Consider the following 23,799-nt stretch of genomic DNA (forward strand, 5'->3'; position numbering starts at 1 on the left):
TTTTCTGATTAAAGTTAAAACAAAAATATTATGCTTGTCGGACAAAAAAACTAAAGGGAAAATATTGTAAAGGAAGCGATGCGGCTCTTGTTCTTAATGCCGGTCCTGTTCAACCGGGAACGTCTGGTCCAATATAATCATATACCGAAGGATGTAAAATTGGCAAAACTATTCAAAAAACGGGACAAATCCAACACATAAATCATCAATAACACAAGGCTTTGCCCCTGCTTCACTCAATATAAACAAACAATTAACGATTCATTCATATTGCATAAGAAAACCCTACATTATATACTTCATCAACAACAAAAACAACACTAAAATTCCCCCAAAAAAATAATTAGAAAACTTACGTGTCGTGTTGGAGAAGAGATGTAGCAAAAGAGAAATGCAAAGTGATATGGTTCATTGGGAGTTAAAAACCGGGTGAAGAAGGTGTTTTGAAGAGCAAAGAGGTGTTTTGAAAGTTTTGTAGCACACAAACGTGTAAGGCCGTAACTGACGACATATTAGTTCCATGGTGCCGTTTGAGGTACACCCTTATGGGTCATGTATGGTAGGACATGCATTTACAAGTTTTTATTTTTTATTTTTTATTTGTCTTATAACTTGCATTTGTAGGTCAAGCCACTATTAGTTACCTGTTGTTGTTGCAGGTCATCAGTAATATATTAATCACTAGGGGTGTTCGCGGTCCGGTTTGGATCGGTTTTGAGGTTAAAAATCAACCGATCCAAAATAAAAATCACGTGCGGTTCGGTTCGGTTTGGATGATTATGTTAAAAAAATCTGAACCGATCCGACCCAAATATATGCGGTTTAATTTGGATCGGTTTTTGGATATCCAAAGTGTAACATGTAATTTTTTTTTTAATATTAATATTACTCATACACAATAAAATAATAGGTTTGATACAAAATATGACACAAATTTATTAAAAAAGTTAACATTACACAATGAAAATGATTGATTATATTTGAAATAGATGAAGTAGTAATAATATAGATTAAATTAATGCAATATATAAGATTAAATACCAATAAGCAATATATTAGTGCAATATATAATACTAATAAAATAATAAATAAGTATAAAAATTTACTTTTGCGGTTCGGTTTGGTTTTGAAAACGCAATCCGAAATCCGATCCGATCATAGCGGTTTTTCCAAAACAACATCCAAACACATCCAAAAATATTCGGTTTTTTGCGGTTTTCGGTTTTTTTGGATCGGTTTGCGGTTTTATTTTGGATCGGTTTGGATTTGAACACCCCTATTAATCACCACATGTAACTTTAAAAATAATTTGATGTATATATGTATGTGGTTTTTCCAAACTACAAAATTAATAGTTAACTTTAATATTTAACTATTAATTGTTTGTTTTTAAGAAAAAAATAATATAAATTTTTAAGTTTGGGGGGCATTTTGCACATAAGTGCAAAACTTCAGGGGGATATTTGCAAAACGATATGTTCACTAACAGAAAAATTTGACGGAGGGGGTAAATTGACTAACATTGTGAAATTTCAGGGGGGTAATTGAAGTTTTGTTAATTTCAGGGGGGTAATTGATGAAACTTACAATTTCAGGGGGGAAATTGACTATTTACTCATTACTTTATTAAAGACAAAAATTAAACATTATACTCCCTCCGTCCCTCAATAAATGACCTAGTTGACAATATATATTATTGACTTAATATACTTTGATCATATTTTTCTACTAATTCACAAAGATAAATAATATCATGTAAGATGTTGTTGGAATCGTCTCGATGAATATTTTTAAAATATTAAGTTTTCATAATTTTTTTTAATAGAGAATTGAAGATATCAAAGATAAAACATATGCATTGGTACGTGTGTCGAAGTCAACTAAATCATTTAATATGGGACAGAGGAAGTAATATACATTGCTAGTGGGTCAACATGTCTAAAGATCTATGCCATTGAAAACTTCTTTCCAAATCCAATGGCTAAAAAGCATTTTAGAAACAAAAAAAAAAAATGTAGTCACCTACGGTAGGAGACCCATTGATGTCTCCTACCGTAGCCTAAGCCTTAGTTCCATGCTTAGTTTTATAAAACAAACGATCCAAGAGATATCTACCAATCACAGAAAATCGGAACTTTAAGAGACCTAAAACATATCGAGGGACCTAAAAAGAATGTCTCATAGTGACGAGTTAAAAATCCAACTTGCCATGCAAAAAAATAACAAGTTAAACATGTCGACTCAACAGGGCAAATCAATTTTGTAAATACTCTTTAAACTAGAATCTTTTTGCTATCTTGGACCAACCTTTAGAGCATCCACAATAGAAATACTTATTTTTGGGTTCTTAATAAGAACCTAAAAATGGGTCTCACGCATACACATCACTCATTTATAATTTTTTAATAGTAGTACCTAATAAGCATTCAATCACTCTAACCTAAATCTCTCACAAAGTTCTTAAATGAGACCTACTAATAAACTATCAATAACTTTATATCATTATATTTCAATTTGTTAATATTATAAGAGTGCGGGTCCCTCTTAAAAGTGGAATTCTTAAGTAAGACCCCATATCTTAGACTAAGTGCAATGGACCTATTGAAAACAACTTTAAACATGTTGAACCATTGCAAGAGCATGTTGAAATTGAGGGGAAAGATGATGTGGATGAAAGAGGTGATGAAGCAATTAAACATGTTGAATTTTGTCCCGCCAGGCCATGTGGCGCATTTTCGTTGGGCAAAGCAGGCGCGTGAGATGTACGCGTCGAGAGAGAGAGTGAGGTGTTAGGGAACATGGAGAGAGAAAGATAAATGGATAAAGCTGGGACACTTGGCAGATTACGATTGGCTGCTTGGATTTTTATCATCTTAATAATTTGGACTCAATTATTTCATTGCAACTAATTTTATTTTATTTTTACCAAAATTCATGATTTTTTTTCTCTATAAATAGAGACTTGGATCATTTGATTTGGACACAGAAAAAAAACCCAAGTTTTTCACTCTCTTAATCTTATTTAGCTTTTCTTTTGAAGTTTTAGTCTTTATTTAGTGAAATGGACCATAATAATCAATTCAACACCCAAAATATTATTTATTTTAATTTAATTGTAATTTTATTACCTAAAATTTGTTTTGTCCCCGTGATCATAGCTCAGTTGGCAGGGACAATGCATTATTATATGGGGTCGGGGTTCGAACCCCGGACACCCCACTTATTCACTTTAAAAGTGAATTTTTAGCCACTAGGCTACCTGACAAAAAAATAAATATAAAATTAAATAAGAATAAGAAATAAAAGGTGGTGGGGTAGAGTGTTGAATGAAAAAATCATTAGAGATGGTAAAAGTTGAATGAGTGTCGAATTAAGAGAGAGAAAATGATGTGGAGTGTTGAGAATTGAAAAAGTTGGTGTTGAGTGTTGTTAAATGATTTTAACAATTGTACATGGTCATATAAGACCCTGAAAAAGATTCTTCTCATTAAGGGTACCTAATAAGTACCGGGTCTTAAATAGTTTAGACCCTTCCAATCAAGATGGTGTCACCTTAAATTTCTCATTATCAAATAAAAAAAAGTAAAAAAAAAAAGTTTTGTGTTATTTAATTTAAGAGACTAATAATTTGTTATTCCCTAAATTTGAAGGATTAAATTGATAAGATAAGATAAAATTTGTAATTTGGGGACTAAATAGTAAATACAACAAATTTACCATGGAATAAATGAGTGAAAAAAAAATGATAAATAGGAGAGTCAAAACTTGACAAGGTTCACATTCACACAGACACAGTGTTCGGTTCCGTGAAGAAGCTTTGTCGAACGCACGCGTGCAACCCTAACTAGTTAGGGTTTTCTTCTCCACATTCAATTTTCATCAATTCAAACAAGTTTTATCCACACAAATCGCAACGATGGATCCGTATCGTTATCCTCCGTCGCTCGATTCCCCCTTTTCCCGATCCTATGCCGATCGTGGAACCATCTACGGCGCTCCCAGGGGGTATGTCTCCTAAACTTCATCTTTTTCCGATTTTTCTCGTTCTGTATAGCTTTTGTATTTTCTTCTTGGGGTTTGATTTATGTGTGATTAGGAATCGTATTCATGTTTGGGAATTTGAGTTGTTTTAGAATTTTTGGGTCGTGATTATCACTTATTATGAATATGAGTGCGTTTTTATGATTAAATTTAAGATTTGATTCATTGGTGCATAAATTTATAGTTAGAAATTAAGATAGAAAATATACAAATTTTCGTAGGGTTAGGCTAGGGAAATTCTTTCAGAGTTTCTAGCTATGTATTTCAAATAACTTATATCGTATACCCTGATATAGTGCGTGTTTGGTATCACAGTAGCTTTGCTGAAATCATGGTGAGCTACAGTGATTTTGCAAAAGCTAATTAAGGTAGCTTTTCCAAAATCATGGTGGTTTACAGTGATTTTGAAAAATTCACAAACACGCACATAGGCTTTTGTTACAAGTTTTTAGCAATGAATCTTTCTGTGAATATATGGAAAATATGTGGGCATATACAACTTTACTGACCTGCTTGGTCCATATGATTACTGTCGGTAGGTACTGTATTGTCACACATGTCGTCGCACTCGTGTTGTTTTTCATAGTTTTCTTTAAAGAATTAACCTTCTGAGCTTTGTTAGTCTGGTGTTAGGCATATTGCTCTGCTATTTATCTTGAGCTGCTTCTTTTGTATGAATTTTTTCCTTTTTGATGTTGTTTTGCTTGTGTGCTCTGTTTGGTGTTATCTCCAACTAATAGTTTGTGTCTTGGATGTTGACTGATAAAATATTTTTCTGAGAAAAATATTTGATTGTGGTCCATCCTTGGTACACTCTATTGGTTTGGGTGGTTGTTTTCATGTTAAATGCTGTTTTGTTTTTAGAGCTGTGATGAATATGATAAAATCTATGACGTTAGGAATTGAAATTAAGTATCAGGAAAACATGGGTTGTGGGTTTGGTTTATTAACATGTGTTGAGTGGGGGATTTTTTTTTTGGGTATAAATTGAAGGGCAATGTTGGGAAGCGGGGGGGTTTCGGACGGGTACGAGGTTGGCTCAAAGAGACAAAGAATGATGGAATCCAATCCATACTTCGCAGTGAGCAGCGGAACAGGCAGCTATCAACATTATGGATATGCCGGTGGTGGCTTCCAGCCCCCTCCTCCTTTTCCTGTGGTTCGTCTCAGGGGGCTTCCATTTAACTGCACAGACATAGACATTTTGAAGTTCTTTGCTGGTCTGACCATTGTCGATGTGTTGCTGGTCAACAAGAGTGGACGGTTCTCTGGAGAGGCCTTTGTAGTCTTTGCAGGAGCAATGCAGGTTGAGTTTGCTTTACAAAGAGATCGACAGAACATGGGTCGCAGATATGTGGAAGTTTTCAGGTGTAAGAAGCAGGATTATTACAATGCTGTTGCTGGTGAGATCAATTACGAAGGAATATATGACAACGATTACCAAGGAAGCCCTCCTCCCTCCAGGTCCAAGAGATTCAGTGACAAAGAACAAATGGATTACACTGAGATATTGAAGATGCGTGGACTTCCTTTCTTGGTGACTAAATCTCAAATTATTGACTTTTTTAAAGATTACAAGCTGATAGAAGGTAGGGTACACATTGCATGTCGCCCAGATGGTAAAGCTACTGGAGAGGCATATGTAGAGTTTGTTTCGCCAGATGAGGCAAAGAGAGCAATGTTCAAGGATAAAATGACCATTGGTTCAAGGTATGTGGAACTGTTCCCTTCTACACCAGATGAAGCTAGACGGGCCGAGTCAAGATCAAGGCAATAATGGAGATATTTTGTCAGCGATTGTGCATCTTGTTTTAGGCTGTCAACCTTTTTATTCTGCATTATTCTACTTGAATATTCTAAAGTTTCAGATGAACGTGTACTTCAATTACTAGTTTGACTTGGTGGTGGTTATATTTGAATGTCTGAACATTATGGATGATTTAATTGAATATTAATAGAAATAGAAAGGGCCTTCAAATATGTGACTTGGTACTTGGAAGGTAAAATTAGTGTCATCTGTTGAAGTTCTTTTTCTGTCATGGTAGGAATTTCTAGACTTCAATATATATTTGAGTTGCTTTGGCAATAATTTTGTTTGTTCAGGTGAATAATTTTGCAGATCAACTCCTATACATCAAGGTAATACTGAAAAGAATATCAACTTGTGTTGGTGATCTTTTAATTTAAAAGTATTTGGAGTTTTTGATTGGCTCTGTCGTTGGGCATTAGTGCTTGTGTGAGAAGTGCTCTCTTCAAACATGATTTTGATGAAGTGCATGCTTGGTGTAGCTTTGAGCTCCCCAAAGTTGCGTTCACATGGGGCAAATATAGTTTTTGGTAAAAATAAATGTTTGATTGTAAAATGTCAAAATTAACTGTCTAGCTTAAACTTGAAGGGATTGATAATCAGATTTTAATAAAACATTATACTCCTTCCGCCCCACAATAACTGATCCATTTGTAAAAGAAAAGTGTTCCAAAATAACGGAGTCATTTCATTTTTCAATACAATATTAATTACTTTTTTTCCTCTTATAACTCTAATTAATACTACTTTCACAACTTTCAATTGATTATATTCCATTTTGCATTTATGATACTGGAGAATATACCAATACTTAACAAGAGCACTTAAAATCATTTTTCTCTATCCTTCGTCTATACATTTATGAAATGAAAAAATAGCTCAACTAATTCGAGGAGGGAGTACCAAGTTTTTGCATTGAATGTTCCTTTGCAGTAAAATGTGAAGGTAAATCACTTTGGTATGGATGTTCTTCTTTGGTTGGTACTCCCTCCGTCCTAATTTATAAGCAAAAAACTAATTCACACTTATTAAGAAAACTAACACTTAGTGATTTGAGGTATAATTTTTTGTGTTCTCCTTGGAATAAATTTCATGGAAAGATGTAAAAATAATTCTCATTGGTTAAAAATTATGGAGAAAATAAAAAGGAGAATAAATTGAATGCAATTTGCATTTAATTTTACATTGGAAAAGATGATTTGTTTGAAAAAACATAGGCTTAATTACACTTTTGGTCCTCGTGTTTTGCCCTACTCACGAAACTGGTCCCGCCCTTTTAAAACAAAACAAAACAGTCCTTCAAGTATCATTTTTGTTGCATTTTTCGTCCTACCCCCCATTTTATTCTCCAAAAACGTAGAGAAATGACAGTTTTAGACCTACCTCTTATGCTCAACCATGAAATAAACAAGGAATAAAACATGTGGGTACAAAAAATCCACTTTATTCAACACACTAACAAAAAAAACCCTAATTTCTAAGATACGTTTCAAATTAGTTTTTTTTTTGTTAGTGTGCTGAATATAATAGATTCCTTGTGCCCATATGTTTTATTTCTTGTTGATTTCATGGTTGAGCATAGAGATAGGTCTAAAACCGCATAAAACCGTCATTTCTCTGCATTTCTGGAGTTTGAAAATAGGAGGTATGACGAAAAATGCAACAAAAATAATAATTGAAGGACCGTTTTGTTCTGTTTTAAAAGGGCAGGATCAGTTTCGTGAGTAGGCCAAAACACGAGGACCAAAAGTGTAATTAAGCAAAAAACATAACAATAGCATAAAAGTTGGTCTTTTTTTCTTATATTTTGAGACAAAGAATATGAAATTTTTTTGCTTATATTTCAAGACGGAGGGTATAATTTATAAAGGGTTTTTGTCTAACATTTTCATTGAAAAACACAAATTATTTATTAAAAAGTTTATATTTAATATAAAATACACAGGTTTCAAGATAAATATACCATTTTAAATTTCTTACCGTGTAAATTCGCACATCATAGAAAAACCCGTTTATAAATACACTCTATTCAACTCACCTAATTTTTTTAATTTCAATCAATTCATTCCATAGAGATTGAGTTTATTTAAAATTATGTTTGACAAATAAGGGTCAAATACACCGACATGGGTTGTTTTGAGTGCGATTTTTCATCGACGAAGACTTTCAATAGAATGACCAAAACAAATCAGATACTTTTCGATTGGATTGGTTTTGAAAAGAGTTTATTTTGTCAACTTTTAGTGAAAATACGTGATAAGAGTTTTGCAGCGGTGTTGCCTTTTAATTTAGAAGTAGCAGGAGGTCTGTTGAACCTTATTATGGTAGTTGGTTTTATTTCAAAATGCTTTGTAAGGGAAGGGGATTATGTTTTATGTATGCTTTGGATTCATAAGACTGTTTTGGATTCAAAGACCACAGATGAAACCTTTGTAAGCTATCAATCTTATTTTGTTTCATTCTAAAATATTCTGAGTACAATGAGGTCAAACTTAATGTTCTGGTCTTCATGAGAAATTCTTGTATAAATGTCAGACACAAATTACGTGCACTAAGTGAAGACAGACAAAACAGCCAAAACAGCAACTTCTGTTTAAGAGAAGACAGACAAAACAGCCATCAAGAATGGTTAAATATATTGTTAGTTTATAAAATTTGAAAATTTCATTCGTGTAATTTATAAAAAAACTTATTTAAGCTAAACTTATTCGTGTAGTTTATATATTCGTGTAAAACAACACCGGTGCGCAACATTTTTTATCAATAGAGTTTGGTTATCAGACATGCCGAACGAATTGAGCATCTTAAGTTTCACTATTAACACAAATTTAAGCTTAACTAATTAATAAAATATGTTCCGTCTCATTACATTAATAAATAAATTATAAATGTACAAGATTGGAAATATAAAATTAAAATTTACCATAGGGGTTTAAACTTTAAAAGACCAACAATGGAATAAACTATAAATGAGAGAGGTTTGTTGTTTGTATTGTATGTAGGGTGTGTGTTTCTTTTAATGAAATTTTATTATGTATGAGAGACAACTACAAGTGAGACAAAAATAAATGTGATTGAAATTGTGAAAGTGTGTGTACCGTGTTCGATGTGAGTGGAATATAGAAGCTTCTAACTTTTTTTTTTTTTTTTTGGGTAGAAAAGCTTCTAACATTTTAATGGGATGATATATGAGTGTAGGCTGCTTGGTCAAAATTTCAACATATAAACATATAGTACCAAGTAATTTTACAAAATTTAGTGCAGGCATGTGCACCCACTATGCTATACATGCCTCCGCCACTGCCTACACCACTTTTGCTGTGTCGACGAATAGGTATATTGACATTGAGTTTCCTCCAAATATTTTTCTTTAGGCTATAAATTTGCCATAAGAGGTTTGGCCTGGTCCGCATATCTGGTGATTTTCTTTGAAACTTGGTGTGATATGGAAGGATGTTCACAGACCGAATAATCTAATAGTCATCTTGAACATGGTCATAGCCAAATCCATGAAGAGTTTCTGAAGTTGAATAATCAGGTGGAGGCGCAATAAGGTCAGTAGGAACGAGCTTGAACTCATGAGTAGCAGGATTCCACAATACAACGGTTATATGATCGACACGGAAGAGACAAACAATGCCGTTAATACAAGAATCCAATATGAAAACATCAGAGTCATCCTTTTGAAATAGCGGTGGCCAGTCTAATTTGACCTTATTCTGAAACCTCTCACTAGACAATAAATACATGGAGTAGTGATAACCGCGACTCCTCAACATATGCTTTAGGAATAGACATGCATCACCGTGGTTTGTAGTGGACATGAGATTGTTGCGGAACATGTTCATAAAAATAGGGTTTTCAAATAAAAGAGACCATGGTTTGCATACACATGCAAATCGCTTCAAGAATTTTAAAGGCAACTTGGAGATAATAGAGAAGGAAATATCATTGTGTATATGGTTTTTCTCACTTGCTGTTGTCATAGATTTCAAACGAGAATGCTATGAGTCTGAGTAAAGCAATCACGAAGGAAGCACCACCAAAAGCAGAGAAAAAATTACAAGCGGACACCCATACAAAGAAGCGGGTTTTTCCACCAATCATGATAACTGTAACTAAAAGTCACCTGTTTTGATTTCAGCCATAAAAAAGAGTTTAGTTTAACCTTTTCGAAGAGGATAGAAAGATCAGAAGCAGTGTTTTGGAATACACGGTAATTCCTCTCTTCTCTCTTTTCAAATCACCTGACAATGATAAATTAATCCTAATACTTGTAGGAATTTGTTTTAATTTTTTTTGGTTGCAGGAATTTATTTTAATAAAACAATACGAAAATTACCTCTAAATATTAGAGAGGTCAAATTTGGAGATCACTCTGTCCACAATCGATAAAAAAATGTTATAAAATCACACCTTAGATTGAAAATCCACAAAAAATCAAAGGACATTACCTTCTTTTTTTGGGTCAAGAACATTACCTTCTTTTTGTACTACATTGAAATTCAAACATGCATAAATATGGTGGTTTTGATACCCAAACCCATACAGATACAGCTATACTTCTAAGTTCTAAATTCTAATTGTCAAACTAGCCTTTTTTAATTTATCTTACTACATATTAGAATTCAACAGCTATCATGGCAACCTACTGAATCTTCACATATATCTTAATCTTTCTTGGTCTCTCTTTTTCCAAATTCTTCCTTATTTAATAATGCTTCTAGACTTGATACTTAAGTTTGTAATGATTTGGAGAAGATTATGTACAGACAACGTGGATCATATGTAATTAATAATTGTGGTTGAAAAAAAAAACCTAGGCATCAGCCACCAATTGGTGTTGCAATTTTTGAAAAGAATTTTCTATATGTCCCTTTTCCCTTTTTTGCGGTAGTGTGAAGCCTAAAATTCAAAACTTCTACACAACAATTAAGTAATGAGTTGAGCTGGGTTTTGATGAATAGAAAGTAATAATGAGTTGAGTGCTGCATTTGACATGTCCTAGTGCACTAGCTGCCTTTGACAAATTTAATTCACACTAACATAAGATTGTAGTCAAAAGAAGATAATTGCAAAAAATTTAGGATTGTAATTATTTTACGTATTGCAAAAAAAATATTTTTAATCCTCCACAAAGAGTGAAAATATCAATTTAGTTCCCGATAAAAAAAAATGAAGACATCAATTTGGTCTCTTAATGTTAGAAATCAACAAATTGTAATTTTGATTATTTTATGAAGAAATAAGAAGAAAGTAGAAAGGAAGGATTGTACCAAAAAAATAAAAAAAAGGAAGGAGCACTATTCAAATTTACTGATTTTTGAATTACAAAATTCTTTTGGGGGAAAATTTTCCTAAAAAAAAATTGTTGTAGAGACCTAAATATCTTTAATTTTTGTATAAAATACACGTGGACTATTGTATGACAATTGGAGCACCATAAAATCACGATTTAAAAATAAGATAACTCATTTTTTCTACAGAAGGACTAACATGGCTATGTTAATTTGTGGAAGGGGCTACAATTTTTTTCTTCTTCTTAAGGACTAATACAGACTCCACATTTTTCTAAGGACCAAAATTATAGGTCATCACACAATTGCTATTGGACCAACTTGACTCCAACAACATCCCGATCCAATTCTAAATTACCATAAATATTTCAATGGTGTCGGTGTGTATTAAGTGTAGATAATAAAAAAGTCGTGCATTAATGGAAGGTATATGTTGAACAATATATAAGTCAGATGATTCATATACTTAATGATTTTATCATTTAAGTGAAACTGTGATATTCAATCCACTTATGAGGTTGTTTTTAGGTCAATGTCATGATTCCTTAGCCTCCTCAAGACTCTAGAATGGTATAATGTTGGTATTTCATATAAGAGTAAGAGTTCCACATTGAAGTCAAAGTGAATGGTCAAAAGATCTATATGCCTAATATCTTAATATTTTTGATGAAGATGTGGTGTTCAATTCCATTTGTTGGTTGCTTAAAAAATACAACATGATGATCTCCGTACTTTCCTTATGACACAACATTGCAATAAGAGCTAACGACTTGAGATGAGTACCAACGACGGTGTAAGTGCATGTCGATGAAAACATATGCTTCACGATTGCATATACTAATGAATAAACAAACTCATACTCGAAGGGAGATGATGATGTGTTAAATACGAATTAGAGGTCTCACGTTCGATAGAAAAATAGATGTTGATCAACATATAAATAAGAAGATACATGTACCTAATATTTTAAGATTATGAATAAAAATTTAATGTGTAATTCACTTGTGTATTTGTTCGTAGTACAATGTATCTCAATCTCTATCATGATCCAACAAATGGAAGGGTTAAGAAAGAAATTAAACAAAAATTAACCAAAAGTTTGAATTTATCAACAGTTTTTTATTTGATTTGCTAAGAAAGTATAATACAAGTAAGGAGCCAAACAAGCTTGTTGACCACACAAATAGAAATTATAAGTAATGAGTTGAGCTGGATTTTGAATAAAAAGAAATAATGAGTTGAGTGCTGCATTTGACATGCCCTAGTGCACTAGCTTCCTTTGACAAATTTAATTGCACACTAACATAAGATTGTAGTCAAAAGAAGGTAATTGCAAAAATTTAGGATTGTAAGTATTTTACATATTGCAAAAAAATTATTTTTAATCCTCCACTAAATGTGAAAGTATCAATTTGGTTCCCGATAAAAAATGAAGACATCAATTTGGTTTCTTAAAGTTAGAAATCAACAAATTGTAATTTTGATCGTTTTATGAAGAAATAAGAAAGTGGAAAGGAGGAATAAGCGATATTCAAATTTATTTATTTTTGAATTATAAAATTATTTAGGAGCAAATTGTCACCAACAATATGTCATCGTGAGCTTAACTTAATTGTGTGTCAAATGTGGATAATGCAAAAGTCTCACCTTATCAAAAAAGTGAATATTGAACAATATATAAATGAGAAAAATCCAACAAAAGAGAAACAAAAAGAACTCTACACGGGTGTTTGTTTATACCTAATGCTTGTAGGTTTGAATATTGAAGAAGGGATGTCCAACTCTCTTGTGTATTTACTTTTTTGGCCAATATGATGATCCATGATCCCCCTCAAAACCCTAGAGTGGTATAATGTTGGCATATCAAGTGAGAGTAAGAGTTTTACATGGGAGGAAAAATGAATGTTAGACATCCTATAAGTTAGGGGATCCATATATCTAATATCTTAATATTTTTGGTGAAGATGTGATGTTCAATTCTACTGGTTGGTTGCTCAAAAAGAGCAACATGATGATACCGTATCTCTCCTTATGACTTAGCAATGCTATCAAAACTGATGATTTGAGATGAGTGCCAACGATGGTACACATGTATGCGGAAGAAGCCTTCTGTTTGAGGGGTTGCATACACATATGAATGGATAAATTCATACTTGAAGGGGAGATTAATGATGTGTCAAATATGAATTATAAGTCTCCCTTTCGATAGAAAAATACATGTTGAACAACGTATAAATCATGATATCCATATACTTAATGTTTTAAGTTTTTAAATAAAGATTTAATATCTAATTCACTTGTGTATTTGTTCGTAGTCTAATACGACTATCTTTGTCCCAATCATCACCCAACAAATGGAAGGGTTAGGAAAGAAATTAACCAAAAGTTTGAATTTGTCACCAGTTGATTTGCTAAGAAAGTATAAATACAAGGAGTTTGTCAAACAATTGATTTGCTAAGAAAGTATAAATACAAGTAAGGAGCCAATCAAGCTTGTTGATCACACAAATAGAAATATCATTTTTTGATTAGAAATTATCATAACAGAACAGACAAAGACACTTCTCTCTCCATCTCTAATAGAAAGTCTGTGAAGTCCTCTCTCTCTCTCTAACACCATTTTCAACAAAACCCATTATACTCTCTCTTTGTCCAAATTCATTGGACAATTGCAAAGAGAAACAGAGAGAACTTCACATGGGTCTCTGTTTTTCCTTTCTGCGCCCCTCCTCTGCACCCCCTCAATCTTCTTCCTTCAACAGACCTCTTTCTTCAGGCAAGTCTTCAACTTTTCCACTTTCTCAATCACCCATCTTCACAAATTTTCATTTCCAGTTCAAATCACAACATGGGCCATTCCATTTTCTCAAAAATTTCCATCAAAAGTTTTTCATAATAACACTTTCCTCTGTTTCCTCTGTTTTCAGGTTCAACAAGCACTGTTGGATTCTCAGCAACTACAAGCAGTGCTGGAAGAAGCCAATTCTCTGAGGTAGCAAGTGGAAGCATTGATGATACTACTGATGGGTCTCTTCCTTTTCCTTCACCAAATGGTCAAATTCTTGAAAGACCAAATTTGAAGGTTTTTAGTTTTATTGAATTGAAAGCTGCTACAAAAAGCTTCAAATCTGATACATTACTTGGTGAAGGTGGTTTTGGAAAAGTTTATAAAGGTTGGTTAGATGAGAAAACTCTTTCTCCTACTAAAGCTGGTTCTGGAATGGTTGTTGCTATCAAAAAATTGAACTCTGAAAGTACTCAAGGATTTCAAGAATGGCAGGTGAGTTTAATTTCAACTCTATGTTTTTTATTGGTTGACTCACTAATTTAGTGTACATAGTTTTAGGTTTTGAATCTATCAATTTATAGTTTGTGAAATGATTGATATTTTATAGCAGTATTTGAAAATAGAAACATTTGATCATTTTAGTTCTTTTGAAAAATATAAGGTGAAAGAGAATCACTAATCATGAGGAATTCTAAATTACGCGGATGTGAGCAGAATGTCTAATCATATGTGTCAATCCAGTTGATAGTAAATTTACTCTTTGAAATTGTTATCTAAGATTAATGTGATTAAGTTTAGAGATCGTTTCCAAATTTCATTAGTTTTTTTGGATTATATTAACACCAACATCAATCTACAATTTTGTGGACTAAATTTATTTCACTCTTATTTATTTTGTTCTTTTATTTGTGGTTGAAAATGTTGAAGAGTGTTTGGTTAAGAAAAACATGATGTTCAAGAGTATGTTTTCATTTCTAGTTGAATTAGTATTGGTTATTAATGATTACTAAGGTTGCCATTAATTAATATGGCTGAATGAACTTGATGTTGCCATATAGAGTATTTTTTACTATATTCAATAGGAATGCACTTTTAATATATAAAATCAAGAGTTTGGAAGATGGTCATGAAATTGGAATAGGAATGCAGCAGGAAATTGTATGTGGGCCCCACTTAATGACCTGTCCTTCTTCCTTCCATTAATTATCCTTAAGTCAAGGATTATTAAAATATTGAAAAATTTGCCTTAGTTTCCAAACTATTGAATTATTGACTCAAGATAGATTATTTAAAACGGCCTTTACCTTTCACTTTCAAAATCTTTGATCCATTTTGGCTGTTGTGTGACTTGTGATAAACTATCCTTGACTTTATCTTTGAATAAGGGAAAGCAATATTATTTTCCTTGTGTATATGTTTGAATGAGTATAATGTACATTTATTGTACTTTGCATTCACATTAGGCAAAGTTGGGAAGTACCCTAACTTACAAAATTGCATGTGGAAAATAGCAAATAACAATGTTTGCTTTGAGCACATGTGAGCCATAAATGATATAAACTTTTATGTAAAATGCAAAATTCATATGAACTTGTATATCAATATCATGCTATCATGTATTGATTTTTTTACCTATAGTGTAGCCAATTAGCCATCAACAGAAATATGTCAATCTTACAAATGTTTGCCCAAAAATGTTACGAGTAGTAACTAAACAAATTAAGTTTGACAGTGTAAAAAGTTTTATACCGTTAACGAATCATAACCAACTATGTGTGACTTTCGAAGTAATTATGATTGAAGTTAAACATTAGTAACGATTTGTCAATTATGATTGATTAAGATTTGTATCGTTATTTTTCTGAAAAAGTTATTCTCGAAAATAATTGTTTAAACCATGAAACAAATGGATTCCCTCATCTGATGAATTCTTATTTAGTAATGTTTTTGTGTTGATTGAACAATGCAGTCAGAAGTTAACTTTTTGGGAAGGCTCTCTCACCCAAACTTGGTGAAGCTATTAGGTTATTGTTGGGACGATGACGAGCTTCTTCTTGTGTACGAGTTCATGCCAAAAGGAAGTTTGGAGAATCATCTCTTCAGAAGTATGTAATGCTGTACTAAAGACAGTTAATTAAAATGAGAATTTTTCTGGTCTTGTTTTGAGTATAATTTGGTTTACCTGTTGTGTTCTTTTCAGGAAATCCTAACATTGAACCACTTTCTTGGAACACAAGAATCAAAATAGCTATTGGTGCAGCTCGTGGTTTGGCTTTCTTGCATGATTCAGCAGATCAAGTTATATACAGAGATTTTAAGGCTTCAAATATACTCCTTGATGGGGTCAGTTATTTTTGTCCATACAACTTATTTTCATAACTTTTGTAGACTTTACCTCATGATCGAACTTTGGATTACCAAGAACCCTTTCTCTCAGTAACCTTTAACACCAAATATAACTTATTATGTGGAATAGTTACAAAACTAGCTTATAGTTTATATGAAAATAGTTTGACTTCATTTTATATTGTCATAAAAATAATTTGTACATAGAAACTTATGTGATAAGTGATTATGCTATAAACACCTAAATTTTTTGAACAAGCTATAAACACCTAAATAAAATGTTTATCCAAACAAAACTATTTGATGTTTTTTTAAACAACCAATGTTCGTATGTTAATTTTTGATTTTTCAATATTTGTTAAAGGTGAGAATCAAACTTGAGACCACCCTTATCACTCAATTCCTTAACTCTCAAACTTCAGCCATCAAGCCAACCTTACATCCCCGAGAACTATCTGATGTTATGAATGAATATCCTTTGAAGTAACAAATTGATGTTTCAGTGTGAAATTCCACAGATCATTTTGATAACACATCTTGTATCTTGCAGAGTTACATTGCAAAAATCTCAGATTTTGGATTAGCTAAATTGGGGCCTTCTGGGGGACAATCACATGTAACTACCAGGGTCATGGGCACATATGGTTATGCTGCTCCAGAATACATTGCAACAGGTAATCATATATATCCACTAAAATTGCAATTGAAGCATTGTTAAGTTTATGTTTTGGCTTTATTAGTGAGTGACACTGCTTAATGTGAGCCTAGGTTGAATTGCTATACTAAGTAAGAACGAAATGGAAATTGTGCAGTAAAGGGAAAATCTAATTAAGGGGGTGTTTGGTTTCAAAAATTTGTCTATTTTCATTGATCATTATACAAATGTCATTTTGTTTTCTTTTGCAATGATTTGTGGAGATTGAAAATTGTTGAGATCTCACATTAGAGATATGACCTAATTAGTCTCTACAGGGCTTGAACAATCCTCACTTATTTTTAGGGTTGAGTTAGTCCTGACCTAAATTTCTAAGACGATACTAACTAAGAAGTATTGACACAGACACAACACCGATAGTATGTCACTTACAAAGTGATAATAATTTAACAAAACACATTTTCAAGGCTTCAACACGTGTTAGTGTCAGACATCAACACGTGTCAGACACCAAACACACTTTCAAGGCTTCTACCCAAAGTGTCAGTGAAGTTTATTATAAATCTATTATTGAGCAACAAAAACTAACATGTTGTATGAATTGTATGACAATTCAACAGGACACTTGTACGTGAAGAGTGATGTGTATGGCTTTGGTGTGGTGCTGTTAGAAATCCTAACAGCCATGAGGGCATTGGACACAAAGAGGCCAACAGGACAACAAAACCTAGTTGAATGGGTGAAACCTTTTCTGTCCAATAAGAAAAAATTGAAAGGCATAATGGATGGTAGAATAGAAGGACAATACTCACCAAAGGCAGCAGTACAAGCAGCAGCACTTTCTCTAAAGTGCTTAGAAAATGACCCTAAACAACGTCCTTCTATGAAAGAAGTACTTGAGTCATTGGAAGTTATTGAAGCAATTCAGGTCAAAACCAAAAGATCCAACAACAATTCTCATCAACCTCCAGTTCTTCAAGCTGCTAGGCACCAGAGAGTTGTGAAAGTATAATTTTTTTTTTTTAAAGGAAACTTAGGTTGAATAGAAAATATAGGCTGGATCAGTCCCTTAATACATGTATTTTTTGTTTTATAAAAAAATTGATTTTTTCTTTGTTCTGGTCGTGGAGGGGTAGATTATTTTATTGGGCCTCTTAACTATTCTATGATTTTTTGTTGTTGAATTATTCACATTTTTAATGAGTTGGAAAATATTTGGCATATACAACATGGTTAAGCAGAATATTTGAGTCAAACCTCTTTCTCAACTCTTCAACTACTCATGAAACTTTGGAAATGAAAAGTATGCTGCAAAACAAAATATTTTGCCCTGTTGCACTCAACCATTCTATAGTTCTACCTCTAATTAGTAATTTCAGCACATAATAAGCATTTCTTAAATGATTAGAGTACTACTAATGTGAAAAAGCCAACCTCCAAATCTGAATAAAAAGTAGATTCTATAGGAGTGTTTTCACTCAGTTTCAGTCTTCAATTCTTTTTGCTATTTACAATCTTTAATTTTCATTTCTAAAAAATCTTTAAATTCAATGTATCAAACATAAACACATTTTACCTTGAAACTTAAAAGAAGGCATTATATAAATTTGGAGGCTTTTCCAAGAATCAGTACTCAAAGTATAAACATTCACTTCAAAAGAATTACCACTACTATAGCATGCACGTAAAACAACCACCACCTTGTAATTATTAGTAACTGCGTCATAGCCAAAGCCATACATCACACCTTCCTGCTTTTGAAGATAGGGCAATTCCTTGAATTTTCTAATGGAAGGGTTCCACAATCGAATGGAAACGAAGCCTGCATAATCACAAGCAAGTAGACAGAGGATGCCATTGCACGAACCAACAAAGTAAAAATAATATTTGGAAGGAGTTTCGAGCTGTGTGATGGGGTGTGCGGTCTGGTTAGTAGTCAGGTCGATGAAAACGGAATGTAGTGGGTAAGACTTGAGAATGTGTTTGTATGGGAGATTGGAAAAGGTTAAGGTGTGGACAAGGCGTGTAGTTGAGAGGCGGCAGTGTTTCTCAGCAAATTTGGGATCAGATATAAGAGAATTCCATGACTTGCAAACACACTGGAATTGTATGAGGAATTTCACAGGGAGTCTACAGAGGATATCTGTAATGAGATCGAAAGGAAGAAAGGGCAGAGGCGGCGTGTGAAGTGACGACGATGTTAGGGTTCTGAATAATTGCTGCATCCTGGCGGCTATTGTTTTCTTAGTCATTGATTGAGAGAAACGGACGTTGTTTTTCCTTGGTAGCGGTGAAAGAGTTGTGTGGGTTCTGCCGTTTTTTATATTTAACAAATGGAAGCAAACACATCCAAAATACTTTTATATTGACTACGTATCTTCTCAGATTGGAATCGTTATCACAAAATTTGCACAAATTTTCTCAATGTACTGTTGTTATCCCAATTTTCTCAAGTGTGTGGGGCAGGGCGTAACAAAATTTCCAGATGAAAATAAGGAGTATCACAAAGCAGCCATGATTTTTTTCAATGATCGAATGCAAATACTAATTTTTTTTTTTTGTAAGGGCAAAAAAAAAATAAAAAAAAATAAAAAATAAAAATATATATATATATATATATATATATATATATATATAAATAAATAAATAAAAAAGAAGAAGCAATACAGAAGATAGAACAATGTACACATGGAGAGTCAACAAACGATACTCCACCAAAGCACCGCCAAAAGGGGCCCCTAAAAAACCCCACAAGCGAGGCCTGAGGAAAACCCAAGAAAAGCCCCTAAAAGTGCTAAAACACCTAAAGAAACAAAAAGGAGAGCGCCAAAAGCCGAGAAGCAATCACAGCACAAGCCCAGCCAACACCTGCAAGCACAAAGAACAACTAGAAAAACCCAAGCTATGAGTTTAACTCTGTCCACCACTGGCTCCTCTCGGATACTAATGCATGACTCATAGAATGGATCCGCACGAAATAGAAGGGAAGATTAATTATGGACCTTTGGATTAAAAAAAATGGATGGTTGAGATTTATTGTCAAATTAAAGTTTTCTTGACTATATATATATATATATATATATATATATATATATATATTAAAGTCTCCAACATATTAAATCTTTGTTAGTACTTCTCCTTGAAAAAAATATATTTGTAACTACCAAACTTATCAAGTAGATACATACATTAGCACAATAGACAAAACAGATAGACGACTGGACGTTAGTGTATATAGAGGTCATATTAAGTGAAAATGTTAAATTTATACGAGAATGATAAGAATGAATCTCAACCATCAAGATCAAAATAATTGGTTTAGATTAAAAAACTTAATTTATATAACACATGTGCCTTTTCACATGCTATCCTCAACCCATTCACCTTCTCATCTTCTCCAACCTCTCTCTCTCTCTCTCTCTCTCTCTCTCTCTCTCTCTCTCATAGGTCTCCCGAATCTCCCGAATTGTTGTCATTGTCAATGCTCATCGTTTCCGGCATCTTCCATCTGTCTATTGTTTGATCGAAGTTTCAATAAAAAAATTGAGGCAATACTTAGTTTACAATTGAAAATCAATAAATGATAGTTTTGAGACTTCGCCCACATAAGAAACATCGCTCAAAAAGAAAGAACTCGACAACTTCGCAAAAAAGAAAGAACATCTACGCTTAATACGATTAGAGTGAAACCTAATCATTTCACCCTTAAAAAACTCATGCTCGATCAAGCCAGATGAAAGCCACTTCGCTCTTACAAGCCTCGTGTCTGGGGGGTTGTGGACAGTGAATACTTTGTCTCGTCTTGTGCGCCGTTTCCCGTCTTGTTACGGTATTCAAATTAACTCTTGTAAAAAGATCACTCATTCAATCAATGATTAATTTGAGCGTCAATGTTGCAGATCTGGATGAATTGGTATTTCGATCACCTTAATTCTATCATATCATTTGTAATCATTTTGTCGCTGTGTGCTATTAACTTGGTTGATATGAGTTTGTTCAGATTCAACATTTTACGTTGTTAGCGGTTTTGAATTATGTAGTTAATAATATCGTTTTGTTTATGTTCAAAAAATATATATTTTAATTACTTGATCAATATGTGATTTGAATTTTTATTATGTGAAAGTATATACTTTTATTTAGGATTCATTCCAATTTGGAAACAAGTTTTTGTAAATTCTCAATTTCTAAATTATGTTACATATATATATATATATATATATATATATATATATATATATATATATATTCCTGTAAATATACAAATATTTCATTTTAATCTCACCAAAAAATTTCTTCGATTTTAGTCCCCTAAATATATTTTATCATCGATTTTGGTTTATAGTTTTATTCACGTGTAGCCTTCATTTTTCTTTTTGAATAGATTTTATTCAATTTTGTTTGACAAAAATAAATGTCATTCATTAAAATTAATATAGTACATCGTTACAATGCAAATTCACTAAAAAAAAATGATGAATATGCGAACAAATTCACTGCATCCATGTTAATAGCATAAAATGACAAAGTATAAAAGCCTACATATATGGTTATATTCAAGTCTCCGAAATACTCATGTCTCTGGATTCTGCAACGTGGACGACGTCAAAGTCATTGATTGGATCTGCATTGGATTAAAGTTGATCACATGACAAACTGAACCGAACAAATACCTGAATGAAACAAAAAAGAACCAACCTCGCACTAAGACGACGAAATCACAAAATAAAAAGCGAAATAGATGTGAAAATCACTTATGTCAATAAAAGGGAACGAGAAAAACGAGTAGATGAGCAATTTTGGGTCAAAAATTGACCCTAAATCATCCTTCTTTGATGAATGAAGGAGAAACTAGGGTTTTGATGACGGATCACAAGAGAGAGAAAAGGATAAAAGCTGTTAACTTTTTATTTTTTTTTATTTTTTTTTATCATTGTAACTTTAAAGTTACTAGATTTTATTCAAATCTGTATTGTCTTTATAACATTACAAATAAAAAATATTTATTTCATAAAGGCAGGCAAGGGGGAGAACAACAAAAACGATGGGATTCCACACCGCATAATCTAGCGATTCGAATAGCATGCATATATGGTCACACCTTGGAAGATGACTCTTGTTGTCAAAGTACGGAAAGAAAGGTAAATTTCAAAGTTATCAAGAACAATATCAAATATAGTGGTGCCATCGCTATTGTTGATTATGTTGGAAGGATACTTTGAGCATGGTGCACTTCCAAGACAAAGAGTATTTTAAACATGTACCGTTGTCAAAATCGTGACTTAAGTTTTAAAATTCAAGATTATGTGATTTTACTTAGTTTCAGCGACTCAAATTCATAACAGAATTTTAAAGTAGACAAAATCTTAGCAAAATCGCAGGACTTTGAAGGACTTTGTCCATTTTCTGATATAGGTCAATTTTTGACCTAGTTCGTCAAATGATCCGATTTATACCCATGACCCGGTTCTATAAATATAAAAAAGGCCAACTTTTTTTCATTCTTTCACTTCACACCACACTTCGTCATCACGGTTCATCTATTGATGATGGAGATTGATGAAGATGAACATGTTGATATGATGGATGATAATCCATATAATTGGCGACTTCTTCGTGATTTATGATTGCATATATATAGGCTTTGCCTTTAAGTATTTTGTTAGGCATCTAGTATTTTCCTAGAGATGATGAAAGAACGAACAAAGAATAATTGTTGTCGACACATGAACAACTCCTTAAGTTAATGAAAGTTCTGATTATCAAGAGATTCTATCTTTTTGTGAGTATTTGTTAGGTGACAACTAGGGTATCTATGGAAGGATGGTGGATAATTTATCTCAATCAATAAACATTCGCATTTTTAAGTGGTATCATGAACTATCTTAACCCCATCAATAAATAGCTCATTTTCATTGGTTAGTGAATAAATTACCCACCATTTTTCAAAGGTAATCTAGAAAAAACCTATTTATTATTGATTTTTAAAGTTGGTTGAATGTTCAGCTCATAGCTTTCAATTGTGATTTTCTCTGCCTTTCTAAATGATTAGAAGAAACTCAACCTCTTAGTCGTGGGTTTCTTAACAAAGGGAGCGGCTGAGATGGCTGAGGGATTAGGCTGTACATCATTTGCCTAATAGGGATTAGGCTAATCTTTAATTCAAGTAATCCCATGATTTTAAGAATTCATTTCTAAAGTGGTGAATCTACCTTAGTGTTGCTAGCCCTTCTCTACTTACTTTTCCTATTTATCCAACTTTCTTCTCAATTCCTCTCCCCTCTTTGTTTCTAATTCATTGGTTCCAATTCTTCCACACTTCCATCAACAACAATAGTCGCTGTGCATTCAATTCGACTCTCACTCGTATCAATTTCACAACATGATCACTCACTCTACGATAAATTCGCACACAACATCAAACTTTTTATTTTATCGTGTTTAACTTGCTTGCTCATACAAGTTCTTACCTTAACCTGTTTTTTTTTTTTTTTTCTTCCTTTTTTGTTTCTAATGGCAAATCCTATAATATCTTAAATTGCTGAGAATATTTGGTATATAGAGTAACTATCATAGAATCCAATGGAGATGAGGGTCACGTCATAGATGAACCGATACATTTTCAGAAAGGGTTGTATATGTAAAAGATTCCCTATAAAACATGACTTTATACAAGGGAAAAACATAATCAACTATTATAAAGACTTTGTTTGCGAGTTTGGAGGGGAAGGGAGTGGAGTGTTTTGGAAAACATGAATGAGCAAGTGGAAGAAATAGAGGGGTAGACTTTGGGGGGTTAATTTTTCTTCCTAATACAAAATCATCCTCATTTGGGGAACTAAAAAGTTGTATCGCAGGAGCGTTT

General features: G+C 32.9%; 3 protein-coding genes across 4 annotated transcripts; 2 read left to right on the forward strand and 1 right to left on the reverse strand.

Moving 5' to 3' along the window:
- The first annotated feature begins 3,764 nt into the window (after window positions 1-3,764).
- On the forward strand, window positions 3,765-6,065 carry LOC11443549 (heterogeneous nuclear ribonucleoprotein H3). Of its 2 annotated transcripts, none has more exons than XM_003629082.4 (2): window positions 3,765-4,005; window positions 5,035-6,021. In XM_003629082.4, exons 1-2 carry the CDS (start codon window positions 3,917-3,919, stop codon window positions 5,816-5,818), a joined length of 873 nt encoding a protein of 290 aa, XP_003629130.1. In that variant the 5' UTR covers window positions 3,765-3,916; the 3' UTR covers window positions 5,819-6,021. The 2 variants fall into 2 exon arrangements, with proteins under 2 accessions (XP_003629130.1, XP_013446328.1); XM_013590874.3 differs by having other exon boundaries at window positions 3,767-4,005; window positions 5,124-6,065.
- Window positions 6,066-13,603: 7,538 nt separating this feature from the next.
- On the forward strand, window positions 13,604-18,177 carry LOC11441534 (probable serine/threonine-protein kinase PIX13). The gene is made up of 6 exons (XM_013590875.3): window positions 13,604-13,921; window positions 14,073-14,425; window positions 15,903-16,038; window positions 16,134-16,276; window positions 16,830-16,953; window positions 17,555-18,177. The coding sequence occupies exons 1-6, from the start codon at window positions 13,843-13,845 to the stop codon at window positions 17,944-17,946; spliced, it is 1,227 nt and encodes a 408-aa protein (XP_013446329.3). The 5' UTR covers window positions 13,604-13,842; the 3' UTR covers window positions 17,947-18,177.
- Window positions 18,178-18,481: 304 nt separating this feature from the next.
- Window positions 18,482-19,186, reverse strand: LOC120577556 (F-box/kelch-repeat protein At3g23880). The gene has a single exon (XM_039829143.1). It carries the CDS (start codon window positions 19,184-19,186, stop codon window positions 18,482-18,484), a length of 705 nt encoding a protein of 234 aa, XP_039685077.1.
- Window positions 19,187-23,799: the final 4,613 nt, after the last annotated feature.

Source organism: Medicago truncatula, chromosome 8 (genome assembly GCF_003473485.1).
Source record: "Medicago truncatula cultivar Jemalong A17 chromosome 8, MtrunA17r5.0-ANR, whole genome shotgun sequence".
Classification (NCBI taxonomy): domain Eukaryota; kingdom Viridiplantae; phylum Streptophyta; class Magnoliopsida; order Fabales; family Fabaceae; genus Medicago; species Medicago truncatula.

Coding starts and splice junctions, on each gene's coding strand:
- LOC11443549 (XM_003629082.4), top strand. CDS start 3,917: ATGGATCCGTATCGTTATCCTCCGTCGCTCGATTCCCCCTTTTCCCGA. Junction 4,006..5,034: donor ATCTACGGCGCTCCCAGGGG/GTATGTCTCCTA, acceptor TATAAATTGAAG/GGCAATGTTGGGAAGCGGGG.
- LOC11441534 (XM_013590875.3), top strand. CDS start 13,843: ATGGGTCTCTGTTTTTCCTTTCTGCGCCCCTCCTCTGCACCCCCTCAA. Junction 13,922..14,072: donor CAACAGACCTCTTTCTTCAG/GCAAGTCTTCAA, acceptor CTCTGTTTTCAG/GTTCAACAAGCACTGTTGGA. Junction 14,426..15,902: donor AAGGATTTCAAGAATGGCAG/GTGAGTTTAATT, acceptor TGAACAATGCAG/TCAGAAGTTAACTTTTTGGG.
- LOC120577556 (XM_039829143.1), bottom strand. CDS start 19,186: ATGACTAAGAAAACAATAGCCGCCAGGATGCAGCAATTATTCAGAACC.